Source organism: Carcharhinus amblyrhynchos, chromosome 9 (genome assembly GCF_965287045.1).
Source record: "Carcharhinus amblyrhynchos chromosome 9, sCarAmb.v2.hapA, whole genome shotgun sequence".
NCBI classification, from domain to species: Eukaryota; Metazoa; Chordata; class Chondrichthyes; order Carcharhiniformes; family Carcharhinidae; genus Carcharhinus; species Carcharhinus amblyrhynchos.
Genome location: NC_137332.1, coordinates 18419271 through 18445210, shown reverse-complemented (window position 1 = coordinate 18445210; position 25940 = coordinate 18419271). Strand labels below are relative to the sequence as shown.

Sequence of the window (25940 nt, the reverse complement as noted above, 5' to 3'; positions counted from 1 at the left end):
AGCACAAACAAAAACAATTGCACATTATCCCAATGCTAATCAAGACATCTGGTGGCAGACTCTTTGCCTTGGACGTATGCCAGACACAGCAAGAAACTATTCTAACATGCCTGTAGAACTATTTGAGCAAGAGTGGAAAAACTTACTTAAGCTGTCAGCTTGACCCACAAAGGTAACACTGTCTGGAGATTCAACCTTCTGTATGTAGTATTTTAAACCTATGCCGTCAGTGTTTTGGCAAGACTGGAAAGTAGATATTTTTTTTTTGTAGCACTTCAATAAAAAGCTTATGGCTGTTTAGAAAGGTACCAGGGATGTATTAAGTTTTCAATTTTAAGTTGTATTTTTCTACATGAGTACTGTGCCTCGGTACTATATAAAATGGTGTAAATCTTTTTTGGGAGTTTGTCTTGAATTTGATATAAAAATGCATTGTTTTTAACACCGTTTTCTGAGCTAACTTTATTCGCTCCCATCCTGATGATGTCAACTTCTGGACTAAGGTTCCATTGTTGCCAGGCAGCCCCTCATTCCCATGTGGCTGTCTATGAGCCTTCAGTTTGAGGCCTGGAGGAATGTTTGAAGTGGAACTATCTCAGCTGATTCTGTTCTGGTGTTCTCAAGTGAACAGTGCCAGCACTACCTTGAGTGAAGAATGTAAACAAAAACACAATCTGTTTTATTCTTGGTATTTTAATTTGGTTTATATTCTGTAGCATGTCATCATATCCTTCAGGGAAGGAAATGTGGCATCCTTGCCTGGTCCAACTTGCTTGTGATTCCAAACCCACAACACTGGTTGATTCTTAACTTTTATCTCTGAAATGGTCTAGCAAGCCACTCTATTCAAGGACATTTAGAGATGGGTAATATCTGGAGCTGCCAGCGATGTCCTCATCCCATGAAACATCACTGGCTGTGAGATTGCATTCCTGTCTGTCACTGTCTCCTCTGTTTGACCTTTTCACACTTGAGGTTTTCACACTGGATTTTGTCCCTATTTTGATTCTTTCATGGGATTGTAAGAAAATCTTGTCTCTAAGCAGAGTGCAGCTCCCTAAGTAGTCTGTCAGAAGACGTGTAGCATATTTGCTAGCAAGGTTTAAGGATGGAAGTCCAAACACTGATGCAACATTTGTCCCTGAAAGGACATAGTTCCATCCTTCCAGGAAAATCTGGATTAAATATTTAAGGCTGGAAATGGGGTGCATCCTCAATTGCTGTAGCAGAGACACAAATGAACCAAAATGCTGCCTTCATACTGTGGAATTGTGTGGGCTGCGATGAAATAACCTGTTTGTTATGCTTTGTATTTAGGATGTTTGCTTGAACAAAATAGTTTAACTGAGGCTCGTCGCAAGTTCTAGAATTTTATTAGTACAATATGCCATGTGGCATGTGACTTCTTCAGAACTGTGGTGCAAGCAATGTATCAGAAACTGAGTGGAAAAAAAACTGCAGCAGATAATCGCCCTCATTTGCAATATTCCACCTTGTGTAAAATTTTTTTATATTATGGATAGCACGGATGTAGGAGCCTTGAAGGACTGATTATTACTGAATACATAGAACACTACAGCACAAACAGGTTGCGCCGATCACATCTATACCTACCACACCATAAAACTATCTGTAACTCCCAATCCCATTAGATCCCATGTACTCATCCAGAAGCCTTTTAAAAGACCCCAGCGACGGCAGCTGATTTCCACTCACTCATCACCCTCTGAGTGAAAAACTTACCCCTAACAACTCCTCTGTACTTGCTTCCCAGCATCTTAAACCTGTGTCCTCTCGTAGCGACCATTTCAGCCCTGGGAAAAGCCTCCGAGAATCCACTCTATCTATTCCTCCCAACATTTTATAAACCTCTATCGGGTCGCCTCTCAACCTTCGTCTCTCCAGGGAGAAGAGACCTAGCTCCCTCAACCTGTCTTCATAAGGCATGCCTCCCAATCCAGGCAACATCCTTGTAAATCTCCTCTGCACCCTCTCAATAGCTTCCACATCCTTCCTGTAGTGAGGCGACCAGAACTAGTTTAGTTTGAGGATTCAAAATCCTCACTCCTGCAGTTTCAGTGTGTGGGAATTCGATTACAACAATCCATTCGGGAAATGTAATCGTCACATCTATCTGGGAGCATTATTGCATTTATCAATGGCTTTCTTTCTAAATGGGACACTTCAGAGTACTGGAATTGGACGTCTGTATGGGTTGTAGCATTTTCTGCTTTTACTACTACTTGTGATGACTATTCTCGCACTTTGTCTTCACAAGCTCAGACAACTGAAAGGGAAAGGGACAGACTTAAGTGGGCTCAAATCCAGAGTCTCAGAATAAATCAGACTAAACGTTTCCATTGCAAGCTTTTGCTCGATTTCTGCTATTTCAATGTTAACATTTTTCATGCGATGTATTCCCAGCATCCTTCTTTCCTGCTGTCATTGTCTTAAAAAAAAGAGAAGCTACTTTGTGAGAAGTCACATATGGGAATATAGTCTTGGAAAGGTTCATGTTAATATTCCAGAGGCATTAGTCATCGAATTGTGAATACAAACGTTTATTACCCAAAAATCTGGCAAGCGTAAACTACACATTCTTTACAAAGCAGCATGAAACTTCCATTATACAACTCACAATGATTTCAAGTATCACTGACCTTAATCAAAGGTCACTTTGAACTTTAATTGTACATGTGCCATTTTGAAAATGTGGTTCATACAAACTATGGTGGCATGAAACCTTTATTTAAAGAATACAATCCCTGAATTTCCATTGAGAGTCCAAATTGGATCATGAGTTAATTGATCAGATTACAAAGAAATACTAATTCTTGTAATTTGAGACTTTTGAGAGATTTGAGACTTTTCGCTGCAGTTGAGTTTTTGATTAAAACAAACTACTGGAAAGCAGCATCTGTAAACAAAGTTAACTTTTCAGGTTGCTGACCTTTCATCAGAACTGAAACGTTCACTCTGTTTCTCTGTCCACAGATGGTGCCTGACCTGAGTAAGACCTGAAATGCATTTTCTGTTTTATTGTAGATTTCTGCAGTGTTTTGCTTTTTGTGTTATACCAGATGCCAAAGTTCTGACAGTGTGTAATCTTTGCCTTGTGGATGGCTCACTTCATGTATTGGCATCTAACACCACTTTATTAATAAAGAAAATAGCTCTGAACTGAGTCGAATGTATTTTATTGAATGTTATATCAAAAATCAAAATTATTCTTCCTAGAGTAAATGAAAATCTGCTATTTGATTTGTCTGTGCACCCTAATTCTGCCTGCTTCTGAGTGCTCAAGTTTGTCTCTGTGTCTCTCTCTGCATTTTTTTTTTCTCCTTCTGTTTTGATGTCTCCTTTTTCCTGTTTTGTTTCAAACACCCACCACCTCTCAAATAGTACTTGGCTGACTTAATTTTCCATATATGCCTTTTTTTAAATCATCACCACCTGTAGAAAGATGTATGTTAATATTCCAGAGAGGTTTGCAAATGCAGCATTACTTTGAATAAGCTCGGAGTGCCAGAGCATATGAATGAAGCTGGGCTTGAGGGAGGAGTGCGCATTGGGAAGATTTGTAGGCTTGGACTGAGCTAGGAAGTACATGGGGGCTCTGAGGTGATGGTCAAATGGCTATGATGTGGATGTGCCGACGTTGGACTAAAACTAAAACCTGGTGTTGTCAGACATTTTACAAATGGCTATGAGCAGTGTTGATGTGAATCATATAACCCTACAGTGCAGAAAGAAGCCCTTTGGCCCATCGAGTCTGCACCTAACACAATCCCACCCAGGCCCTACCCCCATATCCCTACATATTATACCCACTAATCCTCTAATCTACGGATCACTGAACACTACGGGGCAATTTCTTAGCACAGCCAATCAGCCTAACCTGCACATTGTTGGACTGTGGAAGGAAACCGGAGCACCCGGAGGAAACCCACACAAACACGAGGAGAATGTGCAAACTCCACACAGACAGTGACCCGAGCCAGGAATCGAACCCGAGTCCCTGGAGCTGTGAAGCAGCAGTGCTAACCACTGTGCGACTGTACCGCCCCTGTGTCAGGCAATTGTGCCTGGTCAGGAAGGCAGTAGTCATGCAGGCCTAAACCTGGAAGGAATAGGGCTCCTCTTTTTTTTTGAGTCTTCACTGCCTCCAATATGTATGGAGGTAGAGAAGCTTGCAGTCTGAGTTGGCAGGCAAGTCTGCATTGAACTTAATGGCATTTGCAAATAACATAAATGAGGTGGGAGAGATGAAGGTCCTTGATCTTTCCTACTGTGAGGACTTTGAAAAATACTTAATTGGTTGTAAAGTGCTTTTGAGACATCTGGTCTTAAAAGTTATAAAAATGCAAGTCTTTTCTTGTTTTCATATCGAAAATTGCAATGAATTCTCAGTTTAATATTTAGACACTTGACAATTTTAAAATGTGTTCATGTTGTAGTTGTGCCTAAGTGACCCTTCAAGTTGTGCAACAAAGGGCATTGCCAGCCAATCTGGTACTCCAAATTGAACAACACTGGAAAAGAGTGTTCACAAACTGAAGTTGGTCCTCTACAGTACGTTGTTGGATTGGACATTGTGACCTTTGTGTTAACTATCATGTGAAAGGCCTTTATTCCAGCTGTGTCCTTATCATTTAAGGTGAAGGATCAAAATTCATGATGCATGATACCACCAGTATTCAAAAGAACAAAACCTGGATACCAATGGCAAAGTAATTCCTTGTGTAAAATGAAGGCTGGCTTGGATAATTAGAATATAATTACAAGTATTCAGAGATGGAACACTAATTAGCTGACCCCATCTTTCTGTTCAAAGAGTATTTCTTTATAAAAATTCTATTTTTTTTTGTGACTACAGTGGGGAAATTCAGAACTTGTACAGATTAATTCATGCACAATATGTCTAACCTAATATAGTGGGGGAGGTTTTTTGCCTAAATTTTCTGCTTGCTGATGCAATTACCTGCTTGCACAATTGATATGCAAGCATGAATGTTATGACAAACACCTCTTTGAGATGTGATACAAGAATATAGATTTTTTTTTAAGGAGTCATCCGGTAAGAAAATTTAGTGGTTGTTTGGGATATTAAAAAGGTTAAAACACAGTTTTGGCTAAATTGCATTTTCTTTATTCTGTCAGATCTGGCTTAGTTTAAAAGATGTGTATCCTAAGTATGAAGAAACTGATGCTCTTGGGATTGCTAGATGGTGTAAGTTGGTTGCTGTGTAAAGTTGAATGAACTCCAGCTGCTGAGATTGTCAGCTATTTCCTCTGGGTATTGATTTTACCAAGGGCACATCCTGGTTGTTTTTTTGAATGTCTATTGTAGGATGCTAATAAAGGAAGGTTCGCATCATTTATACTGGCAAATGATTGTTGGAATTGAGCTGTTAAATGCCATTCCTTTTACAGTAATTAAATACTTTGCTCTTGGAAATAAAATTGTATATTTGGTAATTGAGTTTGTTATGAAAATGTAATTTATATCAATTGAGAACCCACACAATTGGGTGCACAATCAGATTTTTGTGGTATTTAAGTAATTTTTAAGTAATTTTGGCAATGCGCATTGCTACTGGTGAGTTTTTCCATTTGCCAACTCATTAGCAATCTGAAAATGCATAAAAGGGAAGGTTTAGGATGATGTGACTAAAACAGTATTCTGGATTGCTCACTTAACTCTAAGTAATGTGAGTCTAGTTCTGAACTTGTTGGAAAAATGATGTCTGATTTGATCAATACAACTGCTGACAGCAAAATAAGAAAGAGAATGATAAAGGAATGGCCTCCATTTTGATATATAGGCTGGTATTTTATGTCCTGGGGCAAGGCTGGTAAAATCCTGCTCGAAGCTATTGAAGAATTTCGTTCTGAACCCCACTCACCCCGATTTCCGAGGCTCGTGCTGGTAAAATTTCGGCTATAGTGTCCTTACCGAGTTATAACATCAAAATGTCTGTAACAGGGGAGGAAAATAGATGCTGAGCTATTTTAGCAGAGTTAGAGAGAGTATCCAAAAATGGAATTAGAAAACATTTTGAAAATGTGGGGCAGTTAGCAAGTTTAGAGTAGTTTTGACAGAATTTGCAGTGCCATATCTGAAGGGTTTGCTTATGAAAAATGTAGGTAGGGGAGAGGGTGCATACGAGGCCAGAGTTGAAAGAACAACGGCAATGTCCTGCAAGTATTGTTGGAGCGGGATGGAGAGATGAAGTTGGAGAGCTTGGTGTGGAGTAGTTCATTTTGCATCATCTCAATGGGATCTAATCTACCACTTCATTTTACTTAAACCCAAATTCATTTTGAATCGTTGAGATGCCATGCCAATTGAGGTTTGAACCTTTCCCTACGTCACTGCTGTGACTGCACTTTATTTAAAAAGAAGCGACTTTGTATTTTTTTTTTCTTTTTGCTCTCTTGCATCCTGTTCCTGCAACCTGTAATTTTAGATTACTTTAAGTGATGATGACTGGGATAGGGCAGAGGAGAGGCCCTAGGTAAGGTACTCGAGTTGGATGGGCCAAATGGCTGCCTCCTGCACTGTAAGAATTCTGAGTCCTCAAAGCTTTGAGTTCCTCCTTTGGCCATGAATCAATCACAAATGTCTATAATTTACCTGAAACAAAAAAATCACTTTGGTTTCTGGTTGCATTCTGTGCGAGGGGAAGTGATGGTCTTATGGTACTATCGCTAGACTCTTAATCCAGAAACTCAGCTAATGTTTAGAGGACCCAAGTTTGAATCCTGCCACGGCAGATGATGGAATTTGAATTCAATAAAAAAAATTCTGGAATTAAGAATCTACTGACAATGAAACCATTGTCACTTGTTGGAAAAATTCATCTGGTTCACTGACGTCCTTTAGGGAAAGAAATCTGCCTTATCTGGTCTGGCCCTACGTGTTACACCAGAGCCACAGCAATGTGGTTGACTCTAAGCTGCCCTCTGAAGTGGCCCAGCATGACACACAGTTCAAGGGTGACTAGGGATGGGCAATAAATGCTGGCTCAGCCAGCGATGCCTTTGCCTTTGTCCCACAAATGAATAAAAAAGATTTCAGACTTCAAAAACAAAAATGCTATAATCCAAAGTGCAGATGGACAAGTAAGTAAAAAACTGATAGAACCTCATTCCATCTTCCTATAAAGAATCATAAAATTCCTACAGTGCAGAAGGAAGCCATTTGGCTCATTGAGTCAGCTCTGCCAGCAATCCCACCCAGGCACTATCCCCGTAACATTTATCCTGCTGGTCCTCCTGACACTAAGGGCGCTTTTAACACAGCCAATCAGCCTAACCTGCACATCTTTTGGACTGTGGGAGGAAACCAGAGTATCAAGAGGAAGCCCATGCAGAACCGGGAGAATTTAAAAATGCCACACGTCGCTCAAGACCCAAATTGAACCTGGTCTAGTGCTGTGAGGCAGCAGTGCTAACCACTGTGACGCAGTGGCATCCTGGTAGTCCCTGTGATGTTTAAGGGGCAATTTAGCATGGCCAAGAAAAATAGTGAAATGTCTTATTTGCTGAACCTTCCTTTTATAGCCTTGTTAACTAGTGCAAATTCTCTTCCCTGAAATTTCTGAAGGTCAGATAGTGATTTGAGCAGTCCTGTCTAACTACTCAAACAGTTACTGTCGATTTTAAATAATTCTTGACTAATTTTGTGTAGTAATTGCCAGTCATGCAAATATGAGTGAATCATACAGTGCGTTTTTGTTTGAAGGCATCTTGGCTCCATCCTTCAAATTATCTGCTTGGAAGTTAAACACAGCAAATCTTTGCAACATTTGTTTTGAGTTAGGCAGTGCTCATTCTTTGGTTGCAGTTTGCTTTGAAAGAATCCTGAATGTGCAATACACACATTAAAGGGACTAATACTAAACTAAAAGTAAGATGTTTCATCTTTTTTTGACATGTTAATTGGTGAATATTGTGCTTATAAAATATGTTGCACTCCATTGTCCACTTAGAAAATACCCTGAGTTAATCACTGCAACGTATTTTGTTTTCCCCTATACTCCTTTTTATTTGCCTGTGCTAAATCTTTCTTGTTGGGAAGGGTTCTCCAAGCACTACTGTTTTGCCCAATAGATCATTCTTTGTGTGAGCTGAGACATTTGATTGTTGACGAGCCATTCATTCACAGCTGACTATGTTCCTGCCTTGGCTTAATGCTGTGAAGTGAGCCCAAAAGGACAGAAGTCACTTGATGCTGATGAGAACTGGAGCTAAGTCTGTCCATGAATTCATTGTACTATGGCAATTGCTGCCTCGTTAGTGATTTTTAAGCTGATTCAGTACAAGAGTTTGTCCTGTATCCTGATAACTTTATATAGAAATTTTATTTTCTCACCAGGGCGAAGATTTGAATCTAATTCACTGAAGTTTATACTTGTTTTTATCGTGTATTTCACCACTGAGGCATCTGTGTTTTAGTCTGTTTGTGTGCATCCTTTTAGTAATTTTGGTAATGAAGTTTTCAAGTTTCAGTTATTTTTTTTAAAAAAACTCCTCCATGTACAAATGCCTTTTCAGCTAAAAACTGATCTTGCCTTTAAAACAGTAAACCTTTTTATTAGCTTATGTGCAGAGTCCTCAAATTCAACTTTGAAATAACTTCTTTATTTTTAATTGAATACCTGGAAGAGTTGCCAGAACTTTAATGAGACCCTGTTGGGTCAAAGGTTCAGTATTTTCAAAGACTGCAAAGTGTAGTGTTCTTTGCTTGGCAAAGGAGAATTGCTGATGGGTGTGGAAGAATCTAAAGGAAACTCTTCCCCTTTGATTCCTGTAAGGAAAGGCTTGCAGCTGCACATCAGCTTTGCAGTTGATCTTGAGATGATGGGAGAAGATATGATTTTAGATTGGCCAGGTGGCATTGATTCAAATAACCAAGCACACCAATTTCATACATCCTGATCGGGTGCCGCCTTTCTCAATTTGAAAGCTGCAATATGTTGTGTCAACATTGAAGCAGCGCTGGAGGGGAGTAATGTTGCTGATCTGACAGCACACTGAATCAGGCCAGGTGGTGAGACTCCACAGTAGGTAACCACCCACTGCTCAACTTTACACTTTTTTTGCACCCCACACACCTACAGTGAAACTTAATTTGAGTTTTAAATTCTGTCTGAAGTTCTATCCTCGCCACTTTTTTAGTGGAGAGCAACACCCCAGTGAGCGAAGCCAGCATTTTAGCTCTCAAAACCAAGGCCAGGATTTTATGGCTCCTGCCCCTTGATCGGGCTGGAGTAAACAGTAAATGGCTTGCTGCAGCCATTGGTGGGAGACTTGCTGTGATGGACTGTAAAATCCTGGTATAATCAAAGAAATTGGATGATGGCTTTCAAATTTGAACCTCAGAATTATTTAATTCTCTCCACAGGGACCATTATTCTGATTTTTAAATATGTGGTGAAAATTTCATGTGCATGTTTCTAATATCTTTTGTAAACTATGGTGTTTAAACCCCCTTCCACATCACTTGTTGCTGTGGGATGGTGGCAGTGGGGTGGATTTAGTGATCGCGCATGCTCTCCCACTTCATGCTAACCATATCAGCATACTTCCACTCTTTTCCCCTCCTCCTCAGCTTCCCCTTTAATGCATCTCTGCTATTCACTTTGCGTGCTCCACATAGTAGCAGATTAATGCACTCTAACCACACTTGGGGTAAAAATAGTTTCTCCTGAATCCTTTTTTATTGACGTACGCTTTTGTAATGTTGACTTGTCACCTCAAATTTCACTGAAAGTGAACGCAAATGAGGGTAATCATATTTGACTTGTGGCAATTACCTAGAAGTGCAAACTTCCCCCAAGTAATTGCCATGCAGTGGGCATCATCTGAAAATGTGATTTAAATCACAAACTTTGGTTCTGGCTGTATTACACACAGTTACCCAGGAAAAATTAGAAAAATTTCTAACTTTGGGTAACTGTTGTAAAGATATGTGCCAGCCCTTCTTCTGACTCCCTTTTGGATTTGCCCTGAACCAGTTGCCCCAAATAATACCATCTACCTTCAATGGACGTTTAAACTGACTTGGTCTACAGCAGCAAGTGCTGTTTAAAAGAGGGCATATATCCTCCAACACTGCTGGGCAGCCTGGATCCCACCCAGCCTGGGTCAGAAGGGACAGGCACTGAAGGAATTAGGTGGTATCGGCATCAATTACTATTCTGAGGAAGTTGCTTATTGTTTACACTTATCTCTGCTTGCCCACCTAAAATTTGATGGCCAGAATATTATTACTATTTGGATAATTTTTTTTGTTCTAAATTTTGCAAACTGGTTCTTTTGCAGAGTTGACAGGCTGGGTGTGCCAGTATTGTTTTGGTGCATAAGTCAGTGCCAAGTCACCCATCGAGGTTTGTTTCTTTTTGAATGGAAGTTTAGTAAACTAAGTGGCTTGCTAGGCCATTGCCTGAAGAAGTGTTTCTGCAAATTGTTCTATCTAGAAATAGACTACCTTTTTAAAATAGCTTTTTAGAAAAGTTCACTAATTTGTTCCAATGAGCATTCATTTACCTGGAACATAACTCTTTCCCCCTTTTCACAGATGCCACCAGATCTACGAAGCATACTCAGTACTGTTTGCAAGATAAATTAGTATTTCCAATTAAGTTCATGTTGATTACCCTGTGAGCAAGATTTAAGCAACTGCTTTCTATGTTGAGGCTTTCTGTCAGGTATATGCAGTGGGAAATCTGACAGGGCTTCTTTGTCAGATGGTGGCCACTAATGTCCTTTTTTAGGGAAGGACATCTGCTATCTTTAACCTGATCTGGCCTACCTGCGACTCCAGACTGCAGCAATGTGATTGACTTGGAGTTGTACCAAGCCCCTCTAGAAAATTCAATTCAAAAAAGGGGAAAAAAACTGGCCACTTAGGCACTGGAAACAATAATGGCATGCTCAACCTGTCAACTCTGCAAGTGCCTTCTTGCTGATGTGAGCGCTTTTGCAAAATTGGGAGGGCTGTTTCACAGATGAGTCAAGCAACAGCCTGACATGGTCATACTCACCGAATCATACCTCATAGACCACAATTGTCTCCAGACCATGAAGTTTCACAGTATTGGATCAAACGTGGGCAAATTAACTTCTATTTGTAGGGACGTGGGTATTAAGGACTAGGCCACTATTTATTGTTTATCCCTAATTGCCCTTGAAAGGTTGGTGAGTTACCACCTCCTGTTCCTCTGCTTACGAGTTGGTACTCTTTGAAAACAGAAGTTGATGAGGCTTAAGAATGTACTTTGGATAGGGGACTTCCATATCCATTTATCAAAATGGCTCAGTAGCACCGCTACTGACAAAGCCAGAAGGGCCTATCTACCACACTGAGCCTGTAACAGGTGGTGAGGGAATCAACAGTGGGAAAAACTGACTTGACCTTATCCTCACCAATCTATTTGGTGATGCATCTGTCCCATAACTGTCTCCAGAAGGCCTGTTCTGTGGTCACTCCTACCGATATTAAGTCCCACCTTCAAAATGAGGATACCCTCCACTGTGTTGTGTGGTATTATCACTCTGCCAAATGAAATGGATTTAGAACTATCCAGCAATTCAAACTGCTGACATATGATGCGCTGTGGGCCTTAAGGAGCAGAATTCTATTCAACCACAATCTAACCTTTTGGCCCAGCATATCCCACACTCCACCAGGTCAGGAGATCTACCCAGTTTAATGAAGGGTGCAGGACGACATGCCAGGGACAGCACCAGTCATACCTGAAAATGAGGTGTCAGCCTGGTGAAGCTACCAACACAGGACTACTTGCGTGCCAAGCAGCATGTGATAGAAGTAACTAATTCCACAACCAGTGGATCAAATTAAAACTCAGCAGTCCTGCCATATCCAGTCATGAATGGTGGTGGGCAATTAAACAATGTATTGGAGGAGATGCCTCGACAAATATCCCCACCTCTTTGGGGGAGCCCAGCACATCCATGCAAAAGATAAGGCTGAAGCATCTGCAATAATCTTCAGCCAGAAGTGCTGAGTGGATGATCTATCTTGACCATCTGCAATCTGTAATAGTCTCCATCATTACATTTGCCGGCCTTCAAACCACTCCACTGCATGAAATATCAAGAAATGATTAAAGGCACTGCATATGGCAAAGGAAGTGGGCCCAGGGAACATTCTGGCAATAGTACTGAACGTTTGTGCTCCAGAACTAGCTGCACCCTTAGCCAAGTTTTTTTAGTACATCTACAACACATCCATCACTGTGGATAAGTCCCAGGTGTGTTCTGTCCACAAAAAGCAGGACAAATCCAACCTGCCTGTTCTTGAGGGGAGTTGGGGATTGGCAACAAAACCCCCATGTCACATTGAAAGGATAACAAAATGAAATACCGGTAATGGCTGGGAAAACATGAGTGTTCTCTGGACCTAATCGAGTCAACTCTGATAGTTGATGTACTTTCACTGTCTTCATGAAGAATTGTCACTTGGGCAATGTGTATTCAGGTGCTGGAGTGTGATGTTCAGAGATAATAGCTCAATTTGCATTTGTTATTTTAGCAAGGGTCTGTGTCTTTGGGAAGGAAGAAGAATGATGGGAAATAATTTACTGACTGAACAAGACTGAAAGCATTGTTTGTAATCGAAGTCAGACTCATGGAGATGGAGTGTGTTGGTTAGTTAATGTTTGTTGTTAAAATTTTGTTTTGCGATTGTTATGGCTATATTTTGGGCACATTGGGAGAGCATGGAAATAGTCAACAAACAAGTAATTTTTGATGCTCTGAGAACACTATCCTGCACTTATATAATATTTTACACTAAGAACTTTCAAGACCAGGTTAAAGTCCAACAAGTTTATTTGGTAGCACAAGCTTTCGGAATGCTGCCCCTTCACCAGGTGAATGGAGGATTGGGTTTACAAATTGGGCACATAGACACAGATAATGTTTGGAATGTGAGTCTTAACAGGTAATCAAGTCTTTACAGGTGCAGACAATGCAAGTGGAGAGAGGGTTAAGTAAAGGTTAAAGAGGTATGAATTGTCTCCAACCAGGACTGTTACTGAGATTTTGCAAATCCAGGCAAGTTGTGGGGGTTACAGATAGTGTGACATGAACCCTAGATCCCGGTTGAGGTCATCCTCGTGTGTGGAACTTGGCTATCAGTTTCTGCTTGGTGATTCTGCGTTGTCATGTGTTGTGAAGGCCGTCTTGGAGAATGCTTACCTGAAGATCAGAAGCTGAATGCCCTTGATAGCTGAAGTGTTCCCCAACAGTAAGGGAGCTCTCGCTCCTCGCTCTCTCGCTTGGTGATTATCAAGCAGTGTCCATTCGTCTGTTGTAGCGTTGGCATGTTCTCATGGATGTACCATGCCTCGGGACATCCTTTCCTGCAGCGTATCCGGTAGACAATGTTTGGTCGAGTCGCAAGAGACGGCCTCAACTGGGATCTAGGGTTCATGTCACACTATCTGTAACCCCGCCCCCCGCAAACTTGCCTGGGCTTGCAAAATCTGTAACTGTCCTGGCTTGAGACAATTTGCACTTCCTCTAACCTGTACTTGACCCTCTCCACTCGCATTGTCTGTACCCTTTTAATTACCTGTTAAGACCCTCAGTCCAACTACTATCATGTAAACTGAGTCAGTGTCTATACATGCCTGTTTCTGAACTCAGTCCTCCACTCATCTGATGAAGGGGCAGCATTCCGAAAGCTCGTGCTACCAGATAAACCTATTGGACTTCAACCTGGTATTGTGAGACTTACTGTGCCCACCCCAGTCCAACACCTGCATCTCTACATTGTAATATTTTATCCAGCTGTTCATCAGAAGGAATTAATGCTAGCATTTATTGCCCATCTGTAATTCCTGTTGAGAAAGTGGTTACAGCGAGCCACCACCTGGAATGGTATGCACACTTGTTCTGAGAGGAACATTGGGGTAAAATATATTTATGGCGTGGACCTGTTTTACTAGCATTGGAGTGTCGCAGATGAGACTGGGTTGCAATTTACTGATAGGTTGCAAAGAGGAATTGAGTGGAAAAGAGTTGTGGGGAATTTATTGTCCTACGCACATTAGGGCGCACAGATTTGAGGCCATGGTTGTACAGCTGCATAAGAGAAGGGGCATGTATTGCAGTCTCTCCGCCTAATTGAATCTTAATGATGAACCTAAGCAGGAAACACCAGGAAGCTACTGAATTGACCAGAACATTTTGGCTCAGCTGGCTTTATATTAAAGATTGTATCAATGTTTTTAATCAGGTGCTGGAGTGTGATGCTCAGCATCAGTAAGGCTTTTTTTTTGCATTTTTAAAAAATGACCCCTTCTGTTTCAGTCCACTGCACTCACTTGCTGGACAGTGCCTGTGTATGTCAGCTGTGAGAGTTGAGATATTCTTTACACTTGGCAATTTGTATAACCTGACCAGCCTTCCACATTTCAGGTCTGCCTAATGTGGCAAATCAGTTAACTTCTGCTTACGCTGCAGATTTTGCTGCTTAGAGGAGGCTTATGCTGAAACTCTTTAAGGTGTTGAAATAACATGAATTACTTCCCTTTTTTGGTCTTTTGGCAATAAGTGATTACTTGCCACTTATCACTCCAAGCCAGTTACTACTGAATCCCATGGTGTGTAACTTCCCTCCTGAATCTTGTAAAATCTGTCCACCATCTGTTAGGCACAAGTCGCAACTGTCCACTTGCCAGGTGAGCAACCTGAAGGAGAAACTCAGTGGCATCCAAGACAAAGCAGGTTGCTTTATTGGCACCCTATCCATCACCTTCAACATACTCTTCCATCTGTGGTGGAGGGAACAAATCAGCAAGATGTACTGCAGCAACACACAGTATTTTAACACTACAATGAAGTTACTGTGAATGTCAGCCTACTTGTGAAACTATACAGAAACATGAAGGAGAACACCCCAAGGCTCCTGTGACAACTTCCAGAACTGCAAGTCTCTTCTGTCTCTAGAAGGACAAGGGTAGCAGATGCAAGGGAACATTGTGATCTGCAAGTATCCTTCCAAGCCACACAGCATCCTAATTTGGAACTATATCATGGTTATTTCACTGTTGCTAGGCCAAAATCCTGGAACCCCTTTCCTAACAGTAGTGTAGGTATACCTACATGTACTGCAGCGGTTCAAGGAGGTAGCTCACCACCACCTTCAAGAACAATTATGAATTGGCAACAAACACTGGCCTAGCCAGCAATGCTCACATCATAAAAATAAATTTTGCTCCCGAGTCAGGTCATTTGAGTTCTAGTTCCACGTCAGTGCTGGAACATATAACTTGGCTTGTAGTCAGTTTACTATTAAGTAAATGCCAATATTAGAGAAGGAAGTAGCTGATATAATTTTCTTTTGGGATATGCTCAGTTTTCCACTAGAAACTACTTGTATTTATCCTTTAATTGCAATGGACTGCCTTTTGATAACCAGGTAAAAGTGTCAGACTTTTTAAATGGGCAACAATGCAATTTAGTTCTAGTTCGAATATTGAGAATTATGATGTAATTGAGTTTGTTTCACGTTTGTGGAGAATCAGTGTGAAAGCTGTGCTTTTGTTTTATAAACTTATTTGAGGTTATAATTGCCATACAGGTTAAAGAAATAAAGGTATTGGCAAGAGTACTTGGAATAGAGGAAGCTACCCACTGGAGATTATTTTACAAGCAGTGAACAGTGTATCAAAATATTTTTCTAAACCTTGTGGTCATGTCTTGCATTAGATAGAAGAAAAAAGCATACTGAACGTTGGTTGAGGTCCATAGTTGAGCTCTGCTCTCCACTGGAGGATTGTAGTCATGAGGTCACATGCACAGTTTACATAAGAAATAGGAGCAGGAGTAGGCCATCTAGCCCTTCGAGCCTGCCCCGCCATTCAATAAGATCATGGCTGATCTGTCGTGGCTCAGTTCCACATTCCCGCCCTCTCCCCATAACCCTTAATCCCCTCGCTTATCAAAAACCCATCAACCTGCATCTTAAAAATATTTAGTGAGGCAGCCTCCACCACTTCAACGGGCAGAGAATTCCAGAGATTCACCACCCTTTGAGTGAAGAAGTTCTTCCTCAACTCTGTTCTAAACCGCCCCCCCCTTTTATCTTGAGGCTGTGCCCCCTAGTCCTACTGTCCTTTCTGAGCGGGAAGAGTCTCTCCACCTCTATCCTATCCATCCCATTCATCATCTTATACGTCTCAATGAGATGTCCCCTCATTCTTCTAAACTCTAACGAGTACAAGCCTAGTTTATTCAGCCTCTCCTCATAGCTCAACCCCCTCAACTCCGGCATCAGCCTAGTAAACCTCCTCTGCACTCCCTCCAAGGCCAAAATATCCTTGCGTAAGTACGGCGCCCAAAACTGCACACAGTACTCCAGCTGCGGCCTCACCAATGCCCTATACAGCCGCAGCAAGACCTCCCTACTTTTATATTCAATCCCCCTCACTATGAAGGCCAAGTTTGTAAAGACCTCAACTGTTTTTTTTTGAAGCAGATTGCACACTAGAAAGCAGCTTGCTAGTTGATTTTATTTTAGCTCGTCCCTGTAGAAGGGCACCTGGCCTCCCCTTGACGTTTTCTTTCTGTCTTAAACATGCATCAAAGATCAGGAGTTTGTCACTTGTGGAGAATTCCAAGTCCAAGTCTGCTGCTTACTGCTGTAGCCTGAAGAGTGAACTAACTTCCAAATTTGAATGCAAAGTTATCAACTGGACAAATTATAAACCTAAGCAAAACTGCTGAACTGATTTCTTCAACACAGATATAAAACAATTTTAAAAATCTTCACAAAATTAAAACCATAACTGGAGGCAGCGACAGCTAATTAGAATGATGGTCAGACCATACATCTGCACCACCTGGTAAAATATTCCATAGTATGGATTCCATAGTACTTGGATTCTCTGGTTAAGTGACCATGGCGAATGGAAATAGTGGATGATGCAGGTTTGATATTGAAGTATTGTCTGAAATTGGAGCATCTCTCACCTGTAGCAGTGGGCAGAATTATTAGGGGAAGCTACCCACTGGAGTTGGGTTAATGATGATCAGTGTTAAGATGATTAAACAGGAAGTGATTGGGTGGCATTTTGTTTTCTAGCCTTTTCTTATCAGGCATGTCCAGTGGTCTTTTGTTGCTGCCAGTCTTGAACTGTTGCTATCCTTTTATTTTTGTTTTCAAAACCACCAACCCATTGATTTAATTTTGTACTAGATTCATCTTTAGAATCCTTCCTGCATTATCCTGAAATTGCTGATATATTCTGAAATAATCCAGATTCTATTCCTGGCAGCAGTTTTCAGTAGTCATTACCCCGAGTGAAGATTTAATCAGTTGTCCATATTATTTCAAACCTTAGAATTGCATGCATTATTGCAGTTAATTACTGAGTTCAAATGCAGGTACTTTCAACTCTTCTATCAATCCTGTGTTTCTCCTCAGCACTTCTAATGGAAACTGTTAGTAATTTTATGGGGAACTGCTCTTGATTGAGTGTCAATTTTTAAGTATTGGAAATACTTAGTCTCCTAATGGAGTTTAGTCTGGTGTTCAAATAAAAAAAACCAAAATCCTCAGTTCACTATTCCTTCAGAATATTTAGAATACTTTTTGGTTTTTGTTTAACTATTTAAGAGTTCAAGCCAATCTGTTGCTTCTTAAATTGCTTCCAATTCAAGATGGTTAACTCCCAAAGGAAAGTGTAATTTGCTGCTTTTGCGTTTTTTTTAACATATCTTTTAATGCAGGGATCTCTCTGTCTTTTACCGGGTGGTGCAGATGTCTGGTCTGATCGTCATTCTAATTAACTGTCTTTGCTTCCGGTTATGGTTTTAATTTTGTGAATAAGATTTTTCAAATTGCTTTATATCTGGGTTAAAGAAATCTGTTCAGCAGTATTGCTTAGGTTTAATAATTCTGGACTTTATTAAATAAAGAACAGTAATTGCATTGTTTGGAAAGCTATGAAAGGCTTAGGTTAATGACAATTGGTGTTAAAATGATTAAACAGGAAATGATTGGGTGGTGTTTTGTTTTCTAGCCTCAGTATTTTCAAAAGAAGGTGAAATTAATTAAGGTAAGAAGCTTAACGGTTTGAGATGCTAATAAAAATGATTAGCCCACAGGTTGCATTTCAGTATAGATATGGGGAACAGAAAAAAATCAGAAGCTCTGATTCATTGCAGCAACAATGTAATGGGAAGTTGCACGCAAGTAATAAAGGAGGAAAGTAAATTTGGTGAAGGTCTCATTTCCTGCTCTAACTTTTGGATGAGAAAGTTGGTAGAAGTGCTTTCCCAAATGGCAAAACAGTAATACAGTAGTTGAGGTTGGGAGGGGAAAGGAAGTATTCATACAAAATTGGTTTTTAAGTCATTTTGGAAAATTTGGAAAAATTTGGAGATGTTTGATTAGGAAAGATCACATCGATTAGAAAAGAGCATGACCTGGATTTTACAACAAGTAGGGTGGCCATGAAGCTTAGTCATTTTGACTCAAAGGTACCCATACAGATTTAGCGATCTTGAGTGTAAATTCGAATTTCAGCTTTTCTAATGTTTGAATCTGATGCCAAGTCAAAGGGATTTCCTTGCATCCACCAGCAGTGATGTCATCCAAGTAGGATAAACAGCCAGTCACAATGAATAATTCTTGTCGATAATGGTGTGCTCAATATCCCTCTTTTTTTTAATACAAATTTAAATGCAATAAAGATTGGATTATGCACTTTGGAAGCTGAAATTTGAGTCCTTTTTTAGCAGAATTGGAAAAAGTATTGCAGAAATGAAAAGGGGCCAGAGGTTGTTCAGTGGTTCTAACTTATCACACTGTTTAAAAACATTGTTACACCCTGTTAACGAGGTGAAACCTTTTCAGTATTTGAGTTTATCACTTTAATTTCTCAAGATTGCAGTAGCCAGTCAGTGAAGGAAGAAACCTGAGGCAATATTTGCATAGCATAGCTTAATTCAGTGAAACATTAAATTTATGTTTCTCTGTCTCCATCAGTTAGTCTCTTTGTATGTGCTCAAGTAATCATCCAAGTAATGTTCTTTGTGCATGTGAACGTGTTCTCAGTTGTATCAATTGAGGTTAGGAACGTCAACAATACACGGTGTGGAGAAGCAGGGAATCAGTGACAGCAACTTCTGATTTTTCTCTTAACTGTATGTGCAGACTCCAGGCGCTGCTGCCAGTTTCACAGACTAACAATAGTGAATGCTGATAGTTTTCCCCCCATCATGACAACCCAAAAATTTGAAGGCAAAAACGTTGATATAAAATGGACCAGCTGTTAAAGATGAAAAGCGGCTGTAAAATTAACTAAGAAGCGAAATGAGATTGTCACTGCCTGTGTGCTATTTAAGGAGGGAAACGAGGTGTAGTTATTTCCTTGTGACATTATAAAATGACTAGTGGTCATTTTAAGTAAGATTGATTTAACATGCAATGGAAACACCAGCTGCAACATTGCAGGATCACGAGTGAAGATGGTGGCTGATGGGAAAGAACAGAGTAGGAGTGAAATAATCTCTAACTACTGCTTGAACGGTTGGAGAAAAATAAAGATGAGCCATCAACTGCAAGAGTAATTTCAGAGGAAACTAGATATGACCCCATATCTCTCTCTTTCTTCGTGTCATACCCTACCACAAACTTTGAAAATGTCCAAAGGATTGACTGAGGTTTCACAAAACTGTTGCAAGACCAAGTTTTAACATGTTAAACCAAATTTTAGAACCTTTAAAATGACTGTTGTCGGAGTCATTATCTTGGGAAAGCCACAAAGTAACTGAGTTCAAGAATGATCCTTTCAATCAAAAACTGCAAACTTGCTGCTGATGAGGTCAACATCTGGCCAGACCGGATTCTTGCAGCTTGGGTGTTCAAGCATTCATTGTTAAATGCATTTGTGATTCGTGGTCCATATTAAAATAGAGATGTATAGAAGTGCATATATGTCTCTGATTGGTGTGTGAGAATATGCTGCCTCCTAACTTCCTTGAAAATGCTAACATTGGCACATTCTTCTGTTCCATAAAGCTCATGGGATCAATTTTTTTTTCCTCCTTCCAAAACAGTTCAGTCTGGTTTGCAAGTCAGCTGTTTAATCCCTTTCAACACTAAACCTTCTGTCAAAAAAGCAGTGTTTTATTGACCTGCAGTATGTATGTTTGTGGTGACAGCTTATTAAGAGAGCTGGAGAATTACTCTCTGAAATTTTCCTTTTTGCCTAGCCAAGTGCAGAGGCTTTTCAACAAACAAGTAAAACTCAAACTGTAGAATGTTCCACAAAGGTTAATTTATGAAGCAAATGTTGTGTTTTCCAGATGCTTGGTATGAAACAATGTATCACTTTCACATTAGTGTTGATAAGTTAGCAGTTGAAATCTGATCCATTTTAAGCAATATATTATAACCCTTATCAGTCCTGAAATCAGAAATCCAGACTACTTTGAGCAGCCCATGCAGCTCAGATTCTTCACTGTGTTGCGGTTTTCAAAAAATTGCACAATAGTAAATGTGTGATGGGCCTGCTACACTGAAGGAGATGGTAAAAGCCTTTGGCTGTTTCAGTGGGAAGAATGCAGGAACAAGGCACAAGATAGATGGTGAAAGAAAAGTCCACTAAAGAGAAATTAAAACTCAAAATTCAAAAGTTTTTTTTTACACTGGTACACTTTGCCAACTTTTCTGGGAAAATAAATTGTTCGTTTTTACATTCTGGTCATTTTTTTTAAAGAATATATTGAATGTTTAATAAGTAATTACCATGTAGGCTGGTCCCTCAGGCCTGCACTATCATGCAATAGAATCATGACTGAGCCAACGTTTCTCACTTCCCCTTTCCCTGTAACCCTTGATTCCCTTACTGATCAATAATCTACCCATCTCAGCCTTAAATATATACAAGAACTTTGTCCACTCAATGCTCTGCCGCAAGGGGTTTCAAAGATTCTCAATCCTCAGAAGAAATTCTTCCTGTCTTTAAATTGGTGCGCTTTATTCTGAGACTGTGCCCTCTGATTCTAGACACTCCCGTGAGGGAAAACATCCTGTCAGCATTTACCCTGTCAAACTCCTTAAGATGTATAGATGCCAGCATTGGACTGGGATGGGCACAGTAAGAAGTCTCTCAACACCAGGTTAAAATCCAACAAGTTTACTTGGTAGCACGAGCTGTCGGAATGCTGCTCCTTCATCAGCTGAGTGCAGGAGCAGTGCTCGGAAAGCTCAAGCTAACAAATAAATCTGTTGGACTTTAACCTGGTATTGAGAGACTTTTTACAGCCCCTTAAGAATCCTATATGTTTCAATAAAATCACCCCACCTCCTTTTTTTTAATTCCAATGAGTAGGATATCAATCTGTTTAACCTTTCCACATCAGACTCCTGTTTCATCCAACTCGGGGATCATCCTAGTGAAAATACAGGTTTGGATAAATAAACTATTTTTACTGATGCATTATGTTTCTGGTATATATTTCATATCTGGTCACTCCATAGAACCATAAAAATCCTACAGTGCAGAAAGAGGCCATTTGGCCCATCGGGTCTGCACTGATCACAATCCCACCCAGGCCCTACCCCCATATCCCTACGTATTTACCCGCTAATCCCTCTAATTTACACATCTCAGGACTCTAAGGGGCAATTTCAGCATGGCCAATCAACCTAACCCGCACGTCTTTGGGAGGAAACTGAAGCACCCAGAGGAAACTCGTTTGCATATAGACATTCTAATGTTATCCTATAATTCAGAAATTTGGAACTGCCTTGGCCCTAGGCATTCCAGACGTTGATAATCATTAGATTCATGTGATCGGACAGCACAAGTGAGACGTTTCTTGTATACTTGTTCCAGGTCATTTTATAGCTTTTATCATGGTGTACATATGTAGTGCATGGGTCAATGTTGATCTTGCACAATAACCTTTAAAACTTGGAAGATACTAAGCAAAATTCTAAATGGCTACAGTTTGAATAGTTTAGTAGACAAAGTTTAAAACTGACTGCTATCGCCCCATTCTGTTTTCCTTCTGGAGACTCTCGTTTTCTAAATTCTCAAAGAATTGCAGTCTCGGGTATATAAATATTTATTTTAATTAGTAATTTAATGGTCAGTGGTCTTGACAGATATTACATCATGTCAGCTAAAAATTGAGAGCAAACTCTGGGGTATGATGGTGAGAGACCCAATTATGTTTTTTATACAAATAAAATTCAGTTGTGGTTCTTTTACGGGTTTGTTTTAATCAAAACAAAATTAGTGGAAGGAAGCTATCAAAAAATCAGGCCCAGATGACCATTGCCAGTCTTCTGAGTACTTGCACTTGTCTCCCCTCTAACCACCACATTTACTCTTTAAAAACTAGCATTGATGGTTCACTGGTTTAAAATTTTGCACCTTTTTTTTGTTGCAGCTTATTATCCTTATGTTTTTCCTTACCATTTCCTTATATTTTCTCATTTTTTGGAATTAATAATCTGACAGGCAGAGCAAAGGACCCAGATTGGCAGCAAATTTAAACTTTGTTCAAGGCCGCAGCCCTGTCCAAAGAATTGAAGAGGGCAGCAAAATGGCTTCCCATGCCACTGTTGTACCCCAGGCTGAATATTTCGAGAATTTTGTTTATATGAAGGTCTAGAACTGTTGGGAGAAAACTTAGGTAAAATCATTAAGGTTTTGCAAGCTAAGAAGTGGGAAGATTCCAAAGGAAGGAATGATCAGATCCTGCAACAATATCAGAATGACAAATTCAAGGAGTGTTTTTTTTGTGAAATGTAAACAAATAAGATTGTCAAAGTAGAGCGTCATGAAACAGTTAACTTGGTGCAATATATTCCATAAACTTCTCATGTTTCTTTAAGAATCCCAAAGTATTGACTAATGGTTGGTCTTGCAAAAGGAAATGAGCAAGTGTGCAATTCGTTATGTCAATTAATTGCCAAGATTCTTCATGTAAGACCTAATCTGGCTTTATAGAGCTTTTGGATTCTTCTTGAAGAGCATTCATTCTCCAGCCTTGACCAACTATGTTGTATTAGAAGGTATTATGAATAAAAAGTTGCCAGAAGTTTCCAATGGGTTTATTGTAATATTTTGTATTTTATTGAGGAAAGGACCATCATTTGCACAAACTGAAAGCATAAAGATAGTCATGATTTTCCTTTTTCACCAATAAAGCAATGCCAATAATAAACAATAATGCAGTTCTCCATAGAAAACCTGATTAGGTCGGAGTGCTGTACAAATTTCAAGGCACAGTTATTTTTAATGCGTAGACACCTAGTCAGTTATGTGGTAATATGTATCTCATGTATTTTGCATCCATCCAGATCCTTCAGAAATATGATCCCCAGAAAGAGGAAGAATTGCGAGTCTGGATTGAAGAGGTCACAGGCAGACGTTTGGGTGAGAACTTCCAGCTCAGCCTTAAGGATGGTGTCATTCTTTGTATGTAAGTAACTGGCTGCTTTGCTAAGTCTTATTCCCACTGTGCTGGTGTTAATAATGCATTTTAGAGATGGACTGTGCTGTGCTTTCCCCTACACTAGCCTTAAAACTACAATGTTTAAGAAAATGCTTCATAGACATTCTGAAGGCTTACCTCGGGGAATGCAACATAAGATGTGACCCTTGCTTAGGAACTTCCTGATTTGAAGAGACGTGACTCTTCGAGATCACCCAACGGCAAGAGGAGGTTTGGAAAAGGAGCCTAAGAAAGGAATGTCAGTAATCTGAAGTCTGAGCACCAATTTCAACTGCTGGAAGCGCCTGCCAAGTGTGCATTTGGCAATGCAGCTCTTGGATTGGGCTCATCAACCATGCAAGGATCCACAGCACCCATGACCACTGACATGAAGTTTCTTAGATGGATAATTGTACTCAATTAGCGAGTGGCTGATGAAGAGAGACTTAATGAAGACGAAACATTTTGACTTGGCAATCAGCCTCCAAAAATGAGTCTTGCAGAAAAGCAAAATGCTTCTGATGTTGCAAATCCAAGTTCTGGTGAAAGGTTATTGACCTTAAATATTTATCTCCACAGATACTGCTTGAATTTGCTGAATACTTCCAGCATTTTCTGTTATTTCTTTTGCAACTTAAATGAAAAATACAAAATAACTTGCCTTTAGAGGTTGCACAAGCTGCTATATTGTTTAATCCCAAAGTGCTTTAAAACAGTTAAGTACTTTTTGTAATCACTGTTGTAAAAATACAGCTTTTGTTTATACAATGCTTTCCTCTATTTACATTTTACTTTGTTATATTCAACCACCCTTATTTACCATTCTATTGATGGAAAGGAGCTGGTTCTGTATGCTGTTTTTATGTATAAAATGAAACACTTGTACAGTTGCCAGTAAGTACAAAAGCATCAATTGCACTTGGGAAGCACTTGGAAACTCCTGAGGATACAGGCTGTGACCTGACACTCTGGTGCCGAGCTGGGAGTTGTTAAGGGGAAGGCAAAGGGTTGAAGACCTGAACAAGGGGATCATGGCACAACGAAGAACACTGAGTTGGACCAGTTAATGCAGGCAGCGATATTGTGGTTGTGTTGATGAGGAGGGGGAGGAGGTGAAATTTAGAATGTATCTTGCGATTTTCACAGGAGTCAATACTGTGGATGGTGAGGGAAATGGGGAAAATTGCCCACAGTGATTTGTCCAGTAATCTAAATTCTTTAGTGAAGTTGAGTAGGTACTCATGGTTTATAGAAGCTGATGTGTATGATAAAGTTGATAGGACAATGGAAGGTAGGAGGGAAGAAAATCAGGGGAAACTTAGATTTAAGGCTAAAAATCGCTTCATTGTAAATGCATTGATACAAAGGCTATGGGGGGAGATCTCAGTGGAAAATTTGCAAGGGCTTTGGAGAGTAACAGACATGGCTTGAATATAAATGAGATATTCAAGTTTTGTTAAATTACTGAAATTTTATATTCAACATAACAATAGTGATCTAAAGACAAGAATAAAAAACTGCTTGGATTATGCATCGGAGACTCAAAATTGGAAACTGAGTGATAGGCCTGTTCGACAGCTGTAGATAGCGCAAGGTACCTATCAAAGAATAGTGATACCTCAACTTCAAATAGGAGAATGCATCATCATGGGGAAAGGTGTTCTTCCATTTAGACAATTGGGACTTAGCATATTTAATGAATTGCATTATATATAGTGCCTTTCACCATCTTCAGATCTCCCAAAGCACTGGACAGTCAAGTAATAAGCAAGTCAGGATATCTAATTTTGGTGTTATTTGAGGGAGCATCAGAAACCTTGGGATGCTAAAAAGAACTCCCATGCTCTTTGAAAAGTGTTATGGAATCTTTTACATTTGGCCTGAGAGGTTAGATATGAACTCATTTTAATGTTTTATCCAAAGTTATAGTTGCTTCAGTGTGCAGAGCTCCTTCAGTACTGCAGTGGAGTGACAGTTGACATTTATATGCTTAAAATCCTCTGACTCTAGATGATACCTAACCAAATGTATGTATGTTAGTGTGTCCAAATAGCTCCCCCCAACTTAGCCACGTCAGAAGGACAAGAGGATTACGTTGAGTGTAACATATGTGGAGAATGATTAGTATTTCAGATCACAAGGGAACCTGGACCTAAAAAAGCAATCTAACTTTTTTTTTAAATATGAGGGAAAACTGCAAATGCTGGAATAAGAACAGAGCAGCAGCATCTGTTTCTGGAAGCTTTCTGAAATTCCTGTTTATCTCAGCCATTTTAAGTCCCTGATACACAGTACATCTGTAACGTAAAAACTTTCCAGCAAGAAGTGGGATCAGGAATAGAGACACAACTCTGGAAAAATGATTTTTGAAGGTCAGCTCAGAATTTGAACAGAAGCAAAGAGTCCAGTGACCATATCTGGTGAAATATACACATGCTAATTTC

General features: G+C 39.9%; 1 protein-coding gene across 2 annotated transcripts in view; it reads left to right on the top strand.

Moving 5' to 3' along the window:
- Positions 1 to 25940, top strand: part of cnn3a (calponin 3, acidic a) — a 71457-nt gene that overhangs the window by 30861 nt on the left and 14656 nt on the right. For both annotated transcript variants that reach the window (XM_080195267.1, XM_080195266.1), the window contains exon 2: positions 23363 to 23484. In XM_080195267.1, the coding sequence (XP_080051393.1) occupies positions 23483 to 23484 (2 nt within the window). In that variant the 5' untranslated portion in view covers positions 23363 to 23482. The remainder of the gene's footprint in view (positions 1 to 23362; positions 23485 to 25940) is intronic.